This window comes from Calliphora vicina, chromosome 4, assembly GCF_958450345.1.
Source record: "Calliphora vicina chromosome 4, idCalVici1.1, whole genome shotgun sequence".
NCBI lineage: Eukaryota > Metazoa > Arthropoda > Insecta > Diptera > Calliphoridae > Calliphora > Calliphora vicina.
Genome location: NC_088783.1, coordinates 56,354,427 through 56,367,266, shown reverse-complemented (window position 1 = coordinate 56,367,266; position 12,840 = coordinate 56,354,427). Strand labels below are relative to the sequence as shown.

At 30.7% G+C, this 12,840-nt stretch overlaps 1 protein-coding gene across 15 annotated transcripts in view; it reads left to right on the top strand.

Annotated features, from left to right (window-relative positions):
- Positions 1-12,840, top strand: part of l(1)G0196 (inositol hexakisphosphate and diphosphoinositol-pentakisphosphate kinase) — a 42,996-nt gene that overhangs the window by 3,933 nt on the left and 26,223 nt on the right. For 9 of the 15 annotated variants that reach the window (XM_065510227.1, XM_065510226.1, XM_065510222.1 and 6 more), the window contains exon 1: positions 11,868-12,591. The exons of 3 other annotated variants lie outside the window; for them this stretch is intronic. In XM_065510227.1, coding sequence (XP_065366299.1) covers positions 12,082-12,591 — 510 coding nt within the window. In that variant the 5' untranslated portion in view covers positions 11,868-12,081. Of the gene's footprint in view, positions 1-4,225; positions 4,452-4,602; positions 4,662-8,493; positions 8,638-11,867; positions 12,592-12,840 lie in introns of those variants that run through there. 3 more of the 15 variants (XM_065510230.1, XM_065510233.1, XM_065510234.1) reach the window with 3 other exon arrangements.

Sequence of the window (12,840 nt, the reverse complement as noted above, 5' to 3'; positions counted from 1 at the left end):
TATTATATTGACAATTTTCTATAGATAAGAACTGTTATTCACAAAATGTTCTATTAAACAAATTTTATACTGAAAGAACAATTGTGGTTGATATTAATAACTGTTACTATTATTTATCTTTTATTTACATACAAAAACACATTTTTATTAATTTTTAACAAATTATAAAAAGAATACGATTAATATGATTTTTTGACAATTTTTTTTTTTAAATTTATTTATGATTTCTTAAAATAAGAATGCCGTTTTTTGTGAATTTAAATTTATTAAAAATATGATTTTTAAAAAATTATTTTTTGTTAAAATCCGTGAATTTTGAAAATTTACAGTTTTTGAATTTTTAGATTTTGTCCAAAATTTTTATTTTTTTTTTTTTAATAAAATTGTCGATTTTTGTGAAATTGATTCGGTGAATGACTAAAAATCTTTTGAGACCAAGAGCGAATCAAGTCATTATCGGATATTATGTTCCAAAGTGAATCGTATCCCAGAGAGAGGGTTCTGCATCGATCGAAAAAAATAATATTCGGACGGCACAAGTTTTTTAATAGGTATTGCATAATGAGGCCGAGCGTTGTCATGATGGCATATTACGGTTTCATGTCTGGCCGCATACTCTGGGCGTTTTTCGGCAATTGCTCGCTTCAAACGAATCTGTTGCGTTCGGTTCAAGTTCCCTGTGATATGGGCTGGTCAGATTTCAGCTGTGCATAATAGATACGACACTTTTGCTCCCAACAAATACAGAACATTACCTTACCACCGTGTCGATTCGGACGGTTGGCCGGGCTTCACGTATGATCTCTTACGCTTCGGGTTATTGTAATGGATCCATTTTTCATCACAAGTAATGTTTCGGTGCAAAAATTATTTTATTTGACAGCATTTTAGACATACAAAATCCTCTTTCAAGGTCTCTCGGCTTCAATTCGTATGGTACCCAATTTCCCTTTTAGATGAATCCTGCTGCCAGCAAACGTTTTGAAATTGCTGCTTGAGTAGCTCCCAATTATTTTGCAAGCTATTGTTGAGTTTTACAACAATCTTCATGCAGTAATGACTCTATTTCTTGGTCTTTAAACTTGTTTTACTGGCCTGGACGATCTTTGAACCGCACAAACCATCTCTCGCGCATTGAAACCGATGGAACACATTCACCATAAGATTTGGTAGGCAATGGGTGTGCTTCAGCGGCATTTTTTTATAAGTTTGTCATTCCGTTTATAATTTCTACATTTTTCATTTCCGACCCTATAAAGTATATACATATATTCTGGATCCTTATAGATAGCAAAGTCGATAAAGCCATGTCCTTCTGTCTGTCTGTTGAAATCAACTTTCCGAAGCCCCAAAATAACTTACATACACGATTCATACATCAATATCTCCGAAATTCTTCCGGATCGTTTGCTAATTAAAATCGAGAAAATCGGTCCACAAGTGGCTGAGATATAAAAAAACCAGCACAACCTCGATTTTTGACCTATATCTGGATTACTAAGTCATTAATATAGACAATATGGATATTTAGTGATAGATATTTCAAAGACCTTTGCAACGACGTTTATAAGACCATAGTAAGTTGGACCTACAATGGGTCAAAATCGGAAAAAATATTTTTTAAACCGATTTTTTTTTCTATAAAGATTAAAAAAAAAATTAAAAAACAAAAAAAAAATTTAAAATTAAAAAAATTTAAAATAAAAATTCGAAAAATGTTTGTTTACCTAAAACTATTTAAAATTTTTATTTTGAAGTATAATTTGGTAAGGGTATATAAGATTCGGCACAGATTAATATAGCTCTCTTACTTGTTTAAAATTAAAGAAGTTCCCGCATATGACGCTTTGTTGGCACAAAAGTCGACATTTTCGAAGCAAAACAAACTTTGTTGTTTACAATATAATGTTTAATAACAAAGTGAAAATAAACGACAGATACATATCGTCACCTAAAATGCAAAATAACGTAACATCACTTTTCATAAGTTTATAGGAGAAGCAAACAACGATATGAAATGAAAACTACTTGAGATATTGAAACAAAATTTTCAAATTTGAATTACAATGACTCTAGAAATATATTTTATGAAAAAAAAATATTTTTTTCAAAGCACACTTTAAGATATGTGGCTTACGTTTTTTTGAATTGTAATTTTCTGAAACAAAAAAACGTATCATCAATATAAATTTTTATGAAAAAATAAAAATATTTTTTTTATTTTAAATAAAAGCAGTTTATATATACTTTTTTAATTTTATTATGTTTTTTTTTTATTTTAATTAATTAATTATTTAATTAACGACTACTTTTTTAAACTAAAAAAGTTTCTTCATTAAATTTTCATTAAGACTGCAAAAAATTTTCAATTGCAACAAATTTATTAAAAAAAATTAGGATACTATCTAAAATAAGGTAAAAACGATTTATTAATTAATTACTCAAAGCGTATACGTTACTTTGTTCAAGAAAATCATATACTTGATGATACTTTAGTTTCAATTTTGGTTATAACTTGGTTATTTTTGATATTAAAAGTTTAAAATTGTACACATATGTATGTAATATGATGTAGTGAATCGTAATCAATAATAAAATCAATTTCGAATTTTTTGTTGATACGTTGTTTTGCATTTTAGATGACGATATGTACCTTTCAAAATGAAGCCCTTTCCTAAGCCCTCAAAATACCTACATACATACATTATTGTTACATCCATATATGGGATATAGTCCTGGATCGGTTGCTATTTAAAATCGGTCCACAAATGTCTGTGATATAAACAAAAAACCACAACTACTTTGATTTTTTACCTGTTTTTTATCTTTATCACACATTTCGTTCGGAATGGTTTCAATTCCGTAGTTTTTATTCCGATCGATTTCGTTTTCCGTTCTTCAGATTCCGTGTAATTTGTTAATTCAAAAAATATTTAATAATTCTGTATTTCAGATTTTAATTTGAAAGCCTTTTTTATATTAAAACAAAAGTGAAGTTTTTGGTTCAGAAATTGATTAAAATTTTAAGAAAATCAAATAAATACAAACAAATATCAATTCCACTTTGAAAACTGAAAGTGGTTTCATTCCGAAAGAAATTTTCGTTTTACTTTTTGTGAAGAAGCATATTACGGAATTAATTCCACTTTCGATCGGAATGGAATTCTGTGACAGGCCTGATAGATATCTAATGATAGACATTTCAATGATCATTCCCACGACGTATATAAGACTTACAAATACGGACCGGCAATGGGTCAAAATCGGGAAAAATATTTTTAAACCGAATTTGTTTGACCAACATATCACCAAACATTTTTATTTATAAAAAAAAAATTTACATACTTTTTTTTTTCGCCAAAAATATTTTGGATATAAAACGCCAAAGAAATTCGGACCGACAATGGGTCAAAATCGGTAAAAATATTTTTTAAAACCCGATTTTTTTTAACCAAACATTTTTTCAATCTTTATTTAAAAGTATACTTTGTTGGCGGGTATATAGGGTTCGACACAGCCAATTTTAGTTCCTGTTTATTGGTATTTTTGTTAAAAAAGTTCAACTTTTCTAATCGACTTTTTTAAATTTTATATTTTTTTGAGGGTTTCTAATGGGTTTTTCTTTATAATTATGTTTTACAATTCTCCTTCAGTTATCTAAACAAAACTCCATTCCAAATTTCAATATGTTCATCAATAGAGGTTTACGAAATTTGTTTCACTTTTCTTAAAATAAATTATGAATCAAATTAGTAATCTACAAATTCTTGAATTCTCATAGAACTCTTATTAGAAAATTTTGATAATTTAAAGCTTTTCGATTTCTTTTCTCACGTGATTTGCTTGTTTTTAAAACGTTTAAAAAAATAACTCAGCTGCAGCATATTCTAAATAAGAAAAGACATCATTTATCGCCACACACCACCCCTTTTATAAAAAAAACTAGTGACATCCAATCAATATCGTTTTTTTTTTTGTTTCATTAAAAAAAAGAACTGCATTTTGTTGCAAATATTCGAATTCTACAGCTGCTGACCTATAAAGACATTTGCATACTTATTGCTAAATTTGTAATTAAAATCTATTTTTATGTCTAGTCATTTTATTTTTTGTTCACCCAAAAAAAAAAATAAAAACAAATATTTGATAAATTGCCAAATATAATTATAATTAAACGGAACACTAGTACTCAACAACCGAAAAGGTTGAAGCATTACAACAAATCCCGGTAGTAGTAATAATGGGCAATCGTTTTGAAAAGTTGGTGTCTGCTGATGGTGATGACAGCTGGTCTCGCAAGAAGTGCAATTCCCACAAGTACTGTCATCATAATCACATGCAATGTCAAGTGTGCAGAAAACATCAACAGCAGTGTCATACTTGTAGTACTTACAGTGGGGCTGAAAATGCTTTAGCTCTACTGCATGTCAGTTCTACGCCGAATTTGGGGGGTGGGTATAATGATGAGTTTACTTACACATTTAGGTTTTTACATACATATTTACACATACTTTTCTTCTTTTTTTTTCTCTTTACATATTTCTTATTTTACTACTTTCTATGGAAACTACTACCTACCTCTCTACCTACTACATATTTTAGAATCAACTTTGCCTACTGCACCCCCTTTGGATTTACGTTCTTCCTCATTTTCTTATGGGGTGGGTGTCTATATATACTTTCTTTTGTCTTTTGCTTATGCTTTTTTTCAGTTCAATTGTTTAATTTGTATATTATTTGTTGTCTGTGGCACTTCTTTTAATAGTTTACTTTTTATTTTTTGCTCTTTCCGGCCCGGTTAAATATTTGTTTATTTTATTATTGCATTAAACTAACAATTATTATATTGTTTATTTATTTTTTTTATTTTATTGTATGTTTATTATTTTTTTGTTTTGTTTATTAATTAAATTTTGCCATTTGTGTAGGTTTAAGAGCATGTCAAATATGTTTATGTATGTACGTAGATAGATTAAAGGGTTGTAAAATAAAGCAACAGTAAAGAGCAAATGTGTGTAGTAACTTTGAATATTGAATAAGATATGTGATGGAAATCGATTTGAAGATGTAAAATGAAGTGATGCATTTACAATTTCCATTTTGTTTATTATTTAAAATTTAATTTTAATGCATTTGAAATGTAAACATAATTCGAATCAGGATTCTTATCGTAATTCTGTCAACTAATTTGTTGTTTGTCACCTGGGCTTTATTTTGATAGAAAATCAATTATGGACCTATTTTACAGGATAATTAAAGTATATATTAGCTTTCTTGCGATATTCCGAGATGACATCAATATGTCCGATTTATATGTTATTTTTAAAATCTTCTATTATCTATTCATTATTCTCCCCAAGTTCTTAATAGTAACGAGGATTTTGTATTTTAAATGGAAAAATTAATAAAATGTCCAATGATGAAAATATTTGTTTAACATTATGGATTTGTTTCTTTTATATTTTTTTCCTTTTGGTTCCAATTCTTCCGCAATCTCGAAAGCTCTATTATTAGTTGTCGCTTCCAGTTCCCAACTCGTCTGCTTTCCTGTGGGTTCCAGTCTAAGCATTTCTTGGCAATTTCATCGTCTGATTTTCGGAGGATGATAGGTCACATCCAACTCCATTTCGGCTTTCTTATTTACATTTTAAAAGATTGCTGGTTTGCCTTCTCCCAAAGTTGGTTGTTGGATATTGTTACAGACCAGAAAATCCGTAAGATCTTGCGGAGGCATTTGTTGAGAAACAGTTGAAGACATTGTGCATCACGTGATGCCATGTTCCAGGTCTCATATTCATACAACAGAATAGATTTTATATTAGATATTTTGTGTTTTTATATAAAAAAAAAATTTTATTACACACATGTGTGCTCACAGATCGAGCTCATTTTCTTGATTAAACGCTTATTGGCCAAGTTATTAACGAATTTAGATATTTTGAGTTTTTATATAAAAAAATCGATTTTTGGTCAGAAATATGAGTGATCATAGATCGAGCTCCTTTTCTTTCTTAAACGTCTTTTGACCAAGTTATTTGCGATTTTAGATATTGTGAGTTTTAAATAAAAAAACGATTTTTGTCCAGAAATATGAGTGATCACAGATCGAGCTCCTTTTCTTTTTTTGAGTTTTTATATAAAAAATCGATTATTTGTCAGAAATATGAGTGATCACAGATCGAGCTCAATTTCTTGATTAAACGATTTTTGGCCAAGTTATTAGCGAATTTAGATATTTTGAGTTTTTGCAATCTCACTGATGGTGGAAATTTTTGACTGCATCTTTGAGGACGCAGTTACAAAGAAGAGGTGATAAAACACAGCCTTGTCTAACTCCAGGTTTTACTACGATCTTTTCGCTCAGCTGTTTTTCACGGCAAATGGCAATCTTGTACAAGGCTATAATTAGCGGTGTTAATTTTTCGGGGACAGCCTTGCATAGCAGCGAGTTCCATATATCATTATGGTTGTGTGTGTCAAAGTTCTTGTCAAAATCTACATATGAATAAGATCCATTGACTATTTAAGACTATTTACTTGGTCAACACAAGATTTTCCAGAGCGAAAGCCAGTTTGCTTATTTCTGTCTGAGTGATGGGAGGATTGTTGTCGAGAGTATTTTGTTTATTTCTTTATCAGCTTGTTGACATATACAGGTCCCTTACACGATGTGTTTCAGCCGCTGCTTGAAGTTTTTTCTCCGGGCATATTCGAAAATAATAGATTGAATATTTTTTTTTTCGAAACCAAAAAATGTCATTCATTCAAATTAAAATTATTTTTTCTTGGATTATCCGAATAATTTTCATTCGAATGACAAAAATACTTGGGACCCTTTACAGAGAGAAAGGTTCCATTCTGTCGCACGAAAAAAGGAATTTGTCCTACCAAATATCCCGATTCTCAGATCTGCTAATATTATTCGAAATATTTTTTTTCTTCGATTATCCAAATAATTTTTATTCGAATGACAAACCTACTTGGGTCCGTTAACATCGGATCCGTTGTGATACCTAAAACGAAAGGGTCAAGCATGGGAGCAGCGAATAAACCATATTAAGTCCTTAACCAAACCATTCAGTCTCAAGAACGAAGGAATTTATCCTTCTAAGGCAATCTAATGTCCCGATTCTCAGATTTACTAAGACCGGACTGTGGTAGAAACGATGTTGTCACAACATCATAAAATGGTAGAATCAATCTCCTGACGTACAATCCGTGAAAGCCAGAAAAAGCCACCCGAATGACCAGTCACAGAGTATACAGAGGTGACAATTCTGACGTTTCCAAAAAGCCAGAATCAGTCGCGTTAGCTAAAAATATTCACAAAAGGCAGTTCTGCCACCCTACAAGCTGTGTATAAGTCCTCCTCTGATACGATTGCCTGGTACACCTTGGTGCCCCGACATCCAGTATAGAATGACTCGCCAAATTGTTAACAGACACTTCTAATAGATATCAGTGCAGCCTGGATGTCAGTATAGATTCATTTATCAGATAACCAATGTATAGGCTTTTTAATGTCCAGCATTCAGCTTGAAAAACACTAAATTGGTCCGAAAGTCTGAAAGACACTTCCGTTCCTGTCCCCTCGTCTTTGAACTATCTGTGAAGACCAATGTATTTTCATAAGAGGAGTGTCTTTCTACGAAAGGTTTGCGAGTGCAGTAATCAATATTTTCTAAGATTTTCGCAGACTTTTAAGCGTGCCCAAGGTCCAACTGATTGCATGGGCCCAAAGCATTGAGCCATGATTAAAGGACTATTTGATAGTTTAAGACGTATTTCAACTGTAATCATTTGGGCCGGTTATGATTTTTTCAAACGATTTACGTTTTTTCATAAGGAAAATACCAACATATGCTGACTATTCTACCGCTAAATATTCTAGAATAAGTTTTTTTTAGCACAAAATACATATCCAAAAATATTCTGTCTAAAAAGGGTTTCGGGTTTCGACTAGGTCATGTTAGAATTGTATTGGTAGCTTTTTCGAATGGGTATGGAGTTACACTCTTTGATAGCATAAGGAGCCTTATTGTGACAACATATGGAGACCTTGCATTTTCTATTCACAAAGGAAACACTGTTCTCTGTTTCCATGCTTCATTTACAAGGACAGTTCAAGGAGGTCTAGATAAAAATAATAACAATGATTTTAAAACCTATTGTTAGGCCAGTGACTTGATATTTGCAATTATATTTTGTTTTATTCTAAAATCTTTGATAAAATATTTTTTCTCATTCACTGTTCTGTAAATATTAATCTTGTTAATTTTTTTGTTTTGTATTCTGTTCTTTATATTTTTTTGTTGTCGTTTCTGTTGTCACTTATGAATGCTTATCTGGCTCTGACTGTAGCTTTTGGCCGCTTGTTGTTAATTTAGCTCATTAATTAATCGGTAGCAGCATGTTAACAAAAATTCGTGTGATAAACTAGTTTTGTAGGCCTGAAATTCATTCATTTGTATTCTGGTGCTAGTGGTGTCAACAGGTGTTTTTTACGCTTTCTTTTTATTCATTTTTTGTTTCAATACACGAAAATAACAATAAAACAACAAAAACATATTTATATTTAGAATTATTATTGAAATCTCCACGCAGTGTGAGCAGCAGTAACGACAAATGTTTTATCAAGTGAGTTAAAACAACAAACAAGCAGAAAAAGTTTCTAAAAAAAATAATGAAAAAATCAATTTAATGAAAGGAAATTTACTCTGTTTACTTTCATAACAATTGATTTAGATTTCTCATTGCGATTTGCTGTGTATTAAATGAAATTTTTAATCATGCGGTGTTAAAGGATATTGAAAGTGTAATCAAAGTCGATTGTTATTTTGTGATAAAAGTGTGTTAATCTTGAAAGATTTGTATTAGAAATTATGTGTATACATATTTAAACATAGCCAAGAAAGCTTAACAATAAATATATATTTGGTCAATTCACAAGGTCTCTTATCAATCATATTGTCATAATGTCCTAATATATCACGACTCGACAGCTCGGCTTAACCGACTCTTAGGTATTCGGTGCAGGTCTCTGCTGGTTGGTTACGATAACAAACATAGCATACAGAGTAGTATTATTTTAGGACATTTTTTGCTAGAAAAACAATAAAAACCATTGTGAAATATTAGGACATTATGACAATATGACATGATAAGAGACCTTGTGAATTGGCCAATTGTGTCGTTAATCTTATAGCAAATTTTCGACAAATATTTTCATTAATTATATACCTTTGAACTATTTACTTTGTATTCTGCTTTTCAATTCTTCATTCTTGGGGCTAAAAAGCTTTTAAATGCTTAGGGCTTAAGCCTTCAAATGCATAATTGAAATGATTATTGAAATTGCTAGAAATTCAATTAATTATTTATTTTGTATAATATATGAAAATACTCGTATGTATGTGCAACGTAAAGAACCAAAATCTTATATCACTTATCCGCCATGGGGCATGGTTATACAAATTTAGTTCATTTTCAATTTCAGTAATACTTTAATCTAGTATATCCTACAGTTTAGTTTTAATTTAAGATTCAGTTCTAGTTCAGTTCTAGTTCAGTTCTAGTTCTAGTTCAGTTCTAGTTCAGTTCTAGTTCAGTTCTAGTTCTAGTTCTAGTTCAGTTCTAGTTCAGTTCTAGTTCAGTTCTAGTTCAGTTCTAGTTCAGTTCTAGTTCAGTTCTAGTTCAGTTCTAGTTCAGTTCTAGTTCAGTTCTAGTTCAGTTCTAGTTCAGTTCTAGTTCAGTTCTAGTTCAGTTCTAGTTCAGTTCTAGTTCAGTTCTAGTTCAGTTCTAGTTCAGTTCTAGTTCAGTTCTAGTTCAGTTCTAGTTCAGTTCTAGTTCAGTTCTAGTTCAGTTCTAGTTCAGTTCTAGTTCAGTTCTAGTTCAGTTCAGTTCTAGTTCAGTTCTAGTTCAGTTCTAGTTCAGTTCTAGTTCAGTTCTAGTTCAGTTCTAGTTCAGTTCTAGTTCAGTTCTAGTTCAGTTCTAGTTCAGTTCTAGTTCAGTTCTAGTTCAGTTCTAGTTCAGTTCTAGTTCAGTTCTAGTTCAGTTCTAGTTCAGTTCTAGTTCAGTTCTAGTTCAGTTCTAGTTCAGTTCTAGTTCAGTTCTAGTTCAGTTCTAGTTCAGTTCTAGTTCAGTTCTAGTTCAGTTCTAGTTCAGTTCTAGTTCAGTTCTAGTTCAGTTCTAGTTCAGTTCTAGTTCAGTTCTAGTTCAGTTCTAGTTCAGTTCTAGTTCAGTTCTAGTTCAGTTCTAGTTCAGTTCTAGTTCAGTTCTAGTTCAGTTCTAGTTCAGTTCTAGTTCAGTTCTAGTTCAGTTCTAGTTCAGTTCTAGTTCAGTTCTAGTTCAGTTCTAGTTCAGTTCTAGTTCAGTTCTAGTTCAGTTCTAGTTCAGTTCTAGTTCAGTTCTAGTTCAGTTCTAGTTCAGTTCTAGTTCAGTTCTAGTTCAGTTCTAGTTCAGTTCTAGTTCAGTTCTAGTTCAGTTCTAGTTCAGTTCTAGTTCAGTTCTAGTTCAGTTCTAGTTCAGTTCTAGTTCAGTTCTAGTTCAGTTCTAGTTCAGTTCTAGTTCAGTTCTAGTTCTAGTTCTAGTTCAGTTCTAGTTCAGTTCTAGTTCAGTTCTAGTTCAGTTCTAGTTCAGTTCTAGTTCAGTTCTAGTTCAGTTCTAGTTCAGTTCTAGTTCAGTTCTAGTTCAGTTCTAGTTCAGTTCTAGTTCAGTTCTAGTTCAGTTCTAGTTCAGTTCTAGTTCAGTTCTAGTTCAGTTCTAGTTCAGTTCTAGTTCAGTTCTAGTTCAGTTCTAGTTCAGTTCTAGTTCAGTTCTAGTTCAGTTCTAGTTCAGTTCTAGTTCAGTTCTAGTTCAGTTCTAGTTCAGTTCGAGTTTAGTTTCCTTTCAGTTTCATTTGCCGCCCCTGGAGCATTTGTATGGCCCATTTTAATAACTTAAATGCTCCATAAAATTTTATCCCGATCGGACCAGCCGTTTAGAAATGCCAGATTTATTTCCAAAAAAATTCGATTCTGCCCCACTGTGTATTGTTTATTTGTTCCCATATTATTTATTATTCGTTCAAAAATTCGCATATGACATAAAGTATGCGAATAATTCACATATACAAAACCAAATCCTTCTTCTTAGTATCTAATATAATAAACCATATGACAATACTCAAAATCAAATTCTTGTAACACTATTCCAATTTTGTTGTATTTCAAAAAATATTCAAACATTATTTTATTTAAAAAAATTCCGTTTCATTGCATTTCCCTAAAGTTGTTTATGTTTATTTTCTTATTAGTTAAAATTTGTTTAAACAATTATATAGACTCTTATTAGTACCGCATTTCTCTCTTATTTTATTAGTAATTTTACAAAGACAGGTGTTGTTTGTATACAAATGACGTATGTTAATGCTCTGTGTGATAATTCAATTTAATTTAGATAAATATTCAAAATGTTATAACAATACTTAACGAAAGTCTCACGATTTAAATATTGTTTTTATTATTTCTGTTAATAACAATTATTTTAACCCAGAATAATATTTAACTCAATTTCAGTTTACTGCTCTATAATTTGTAATTTCGTTGAACTCTTTTTGCTCAATCTAGCTCATTTTATTTCAAATGCTCTCCCTTTCTCTCTGACTACAAAAGTGTCTTTGTTATAATTGCTTTTTGTACTATATTTTTATGAGAAAATATATGAAAATTATTTAAAATAATATTTAACAAAATTGCTTTTTTTTTGTTTTTTTGCTAGACAAAGAGATGCAATATACGTTAAATTTAGTTTTCATATAAGGTCTTCTTCTTTTTGCGTTTTGAATGGAGGGTTGAGTAGAGCAAGAGTATTTCACTCGAATATCAGTTGTGTTTTGAAAGCGAACTTGGAATACGGTGTGAAAAAAAAACATTTGAGCGGTTGGAATTAAATAACTTAATTAAAGTCATAATAAAACGAATTATAATTTTCAAGTGTTTTTATTGTTAAATAAAACAAAATAAAATTATTGTTATTGTGTGCTAAAAAAAAAATTATAATTAATATTTATTGAAAAGTAAATAATAAAAAAAGCCAAGCATAATGGAATGGACTTGGTTGAGAGATTGGTGGCGTTTAAAAAAATATCGTTGTGAGCATCGCAGGCGGAAACTAAAACATTTAACACACTTGAATCACAGCGATAGTAATGATGATGATAATCCAACATCAACAAGTCATCATTATCACCACCAACATCATCATCATCAGCACAATCAATTTAATAATAAAAATCAAAGTTGTAGCGATTTCGATGAAGATGATATTGAAAAATTTATAAGTGATGATGAAGAACTCCAACAGAAACGTATAAGACGTCATCGAAGACGTATTAAGCTCAAACGTCTGAATACAATTGAAAGTGAGAATAATGAAAATAACGATGACGTAGATAAATGTAAACACAATAATGAGGTGGGGGGTGGGGTTGGTGATGTTGGTAATGGTGATAACAGTGTTAATGATCATGACCAAGCTAATGATAGCGATGGCTACTACGATGACGACGATGATGAAGTCGATGACTTTTGCTTTTGTGATGAATGCTTAAATGTAGGTCTTTATCAAATTGTTGTGTTCTGTTTCTTTCTATCTATATTTATACATTTTTAATTTGTAATTATTTTTCGCTGATGGCAATTGTTTTTTCTATTTATTCTTAACATTGACATTTTCCGTTCTTTTGTCAATATTTCGCATCTATATAAGTTATATAGTATAAATTGTAATTGAGCAAAAAAAAAAATAGCAAAAACGTATTAGGTATTTGGTTTTAATTCTATTTCGTTGTTGTTCAAACAG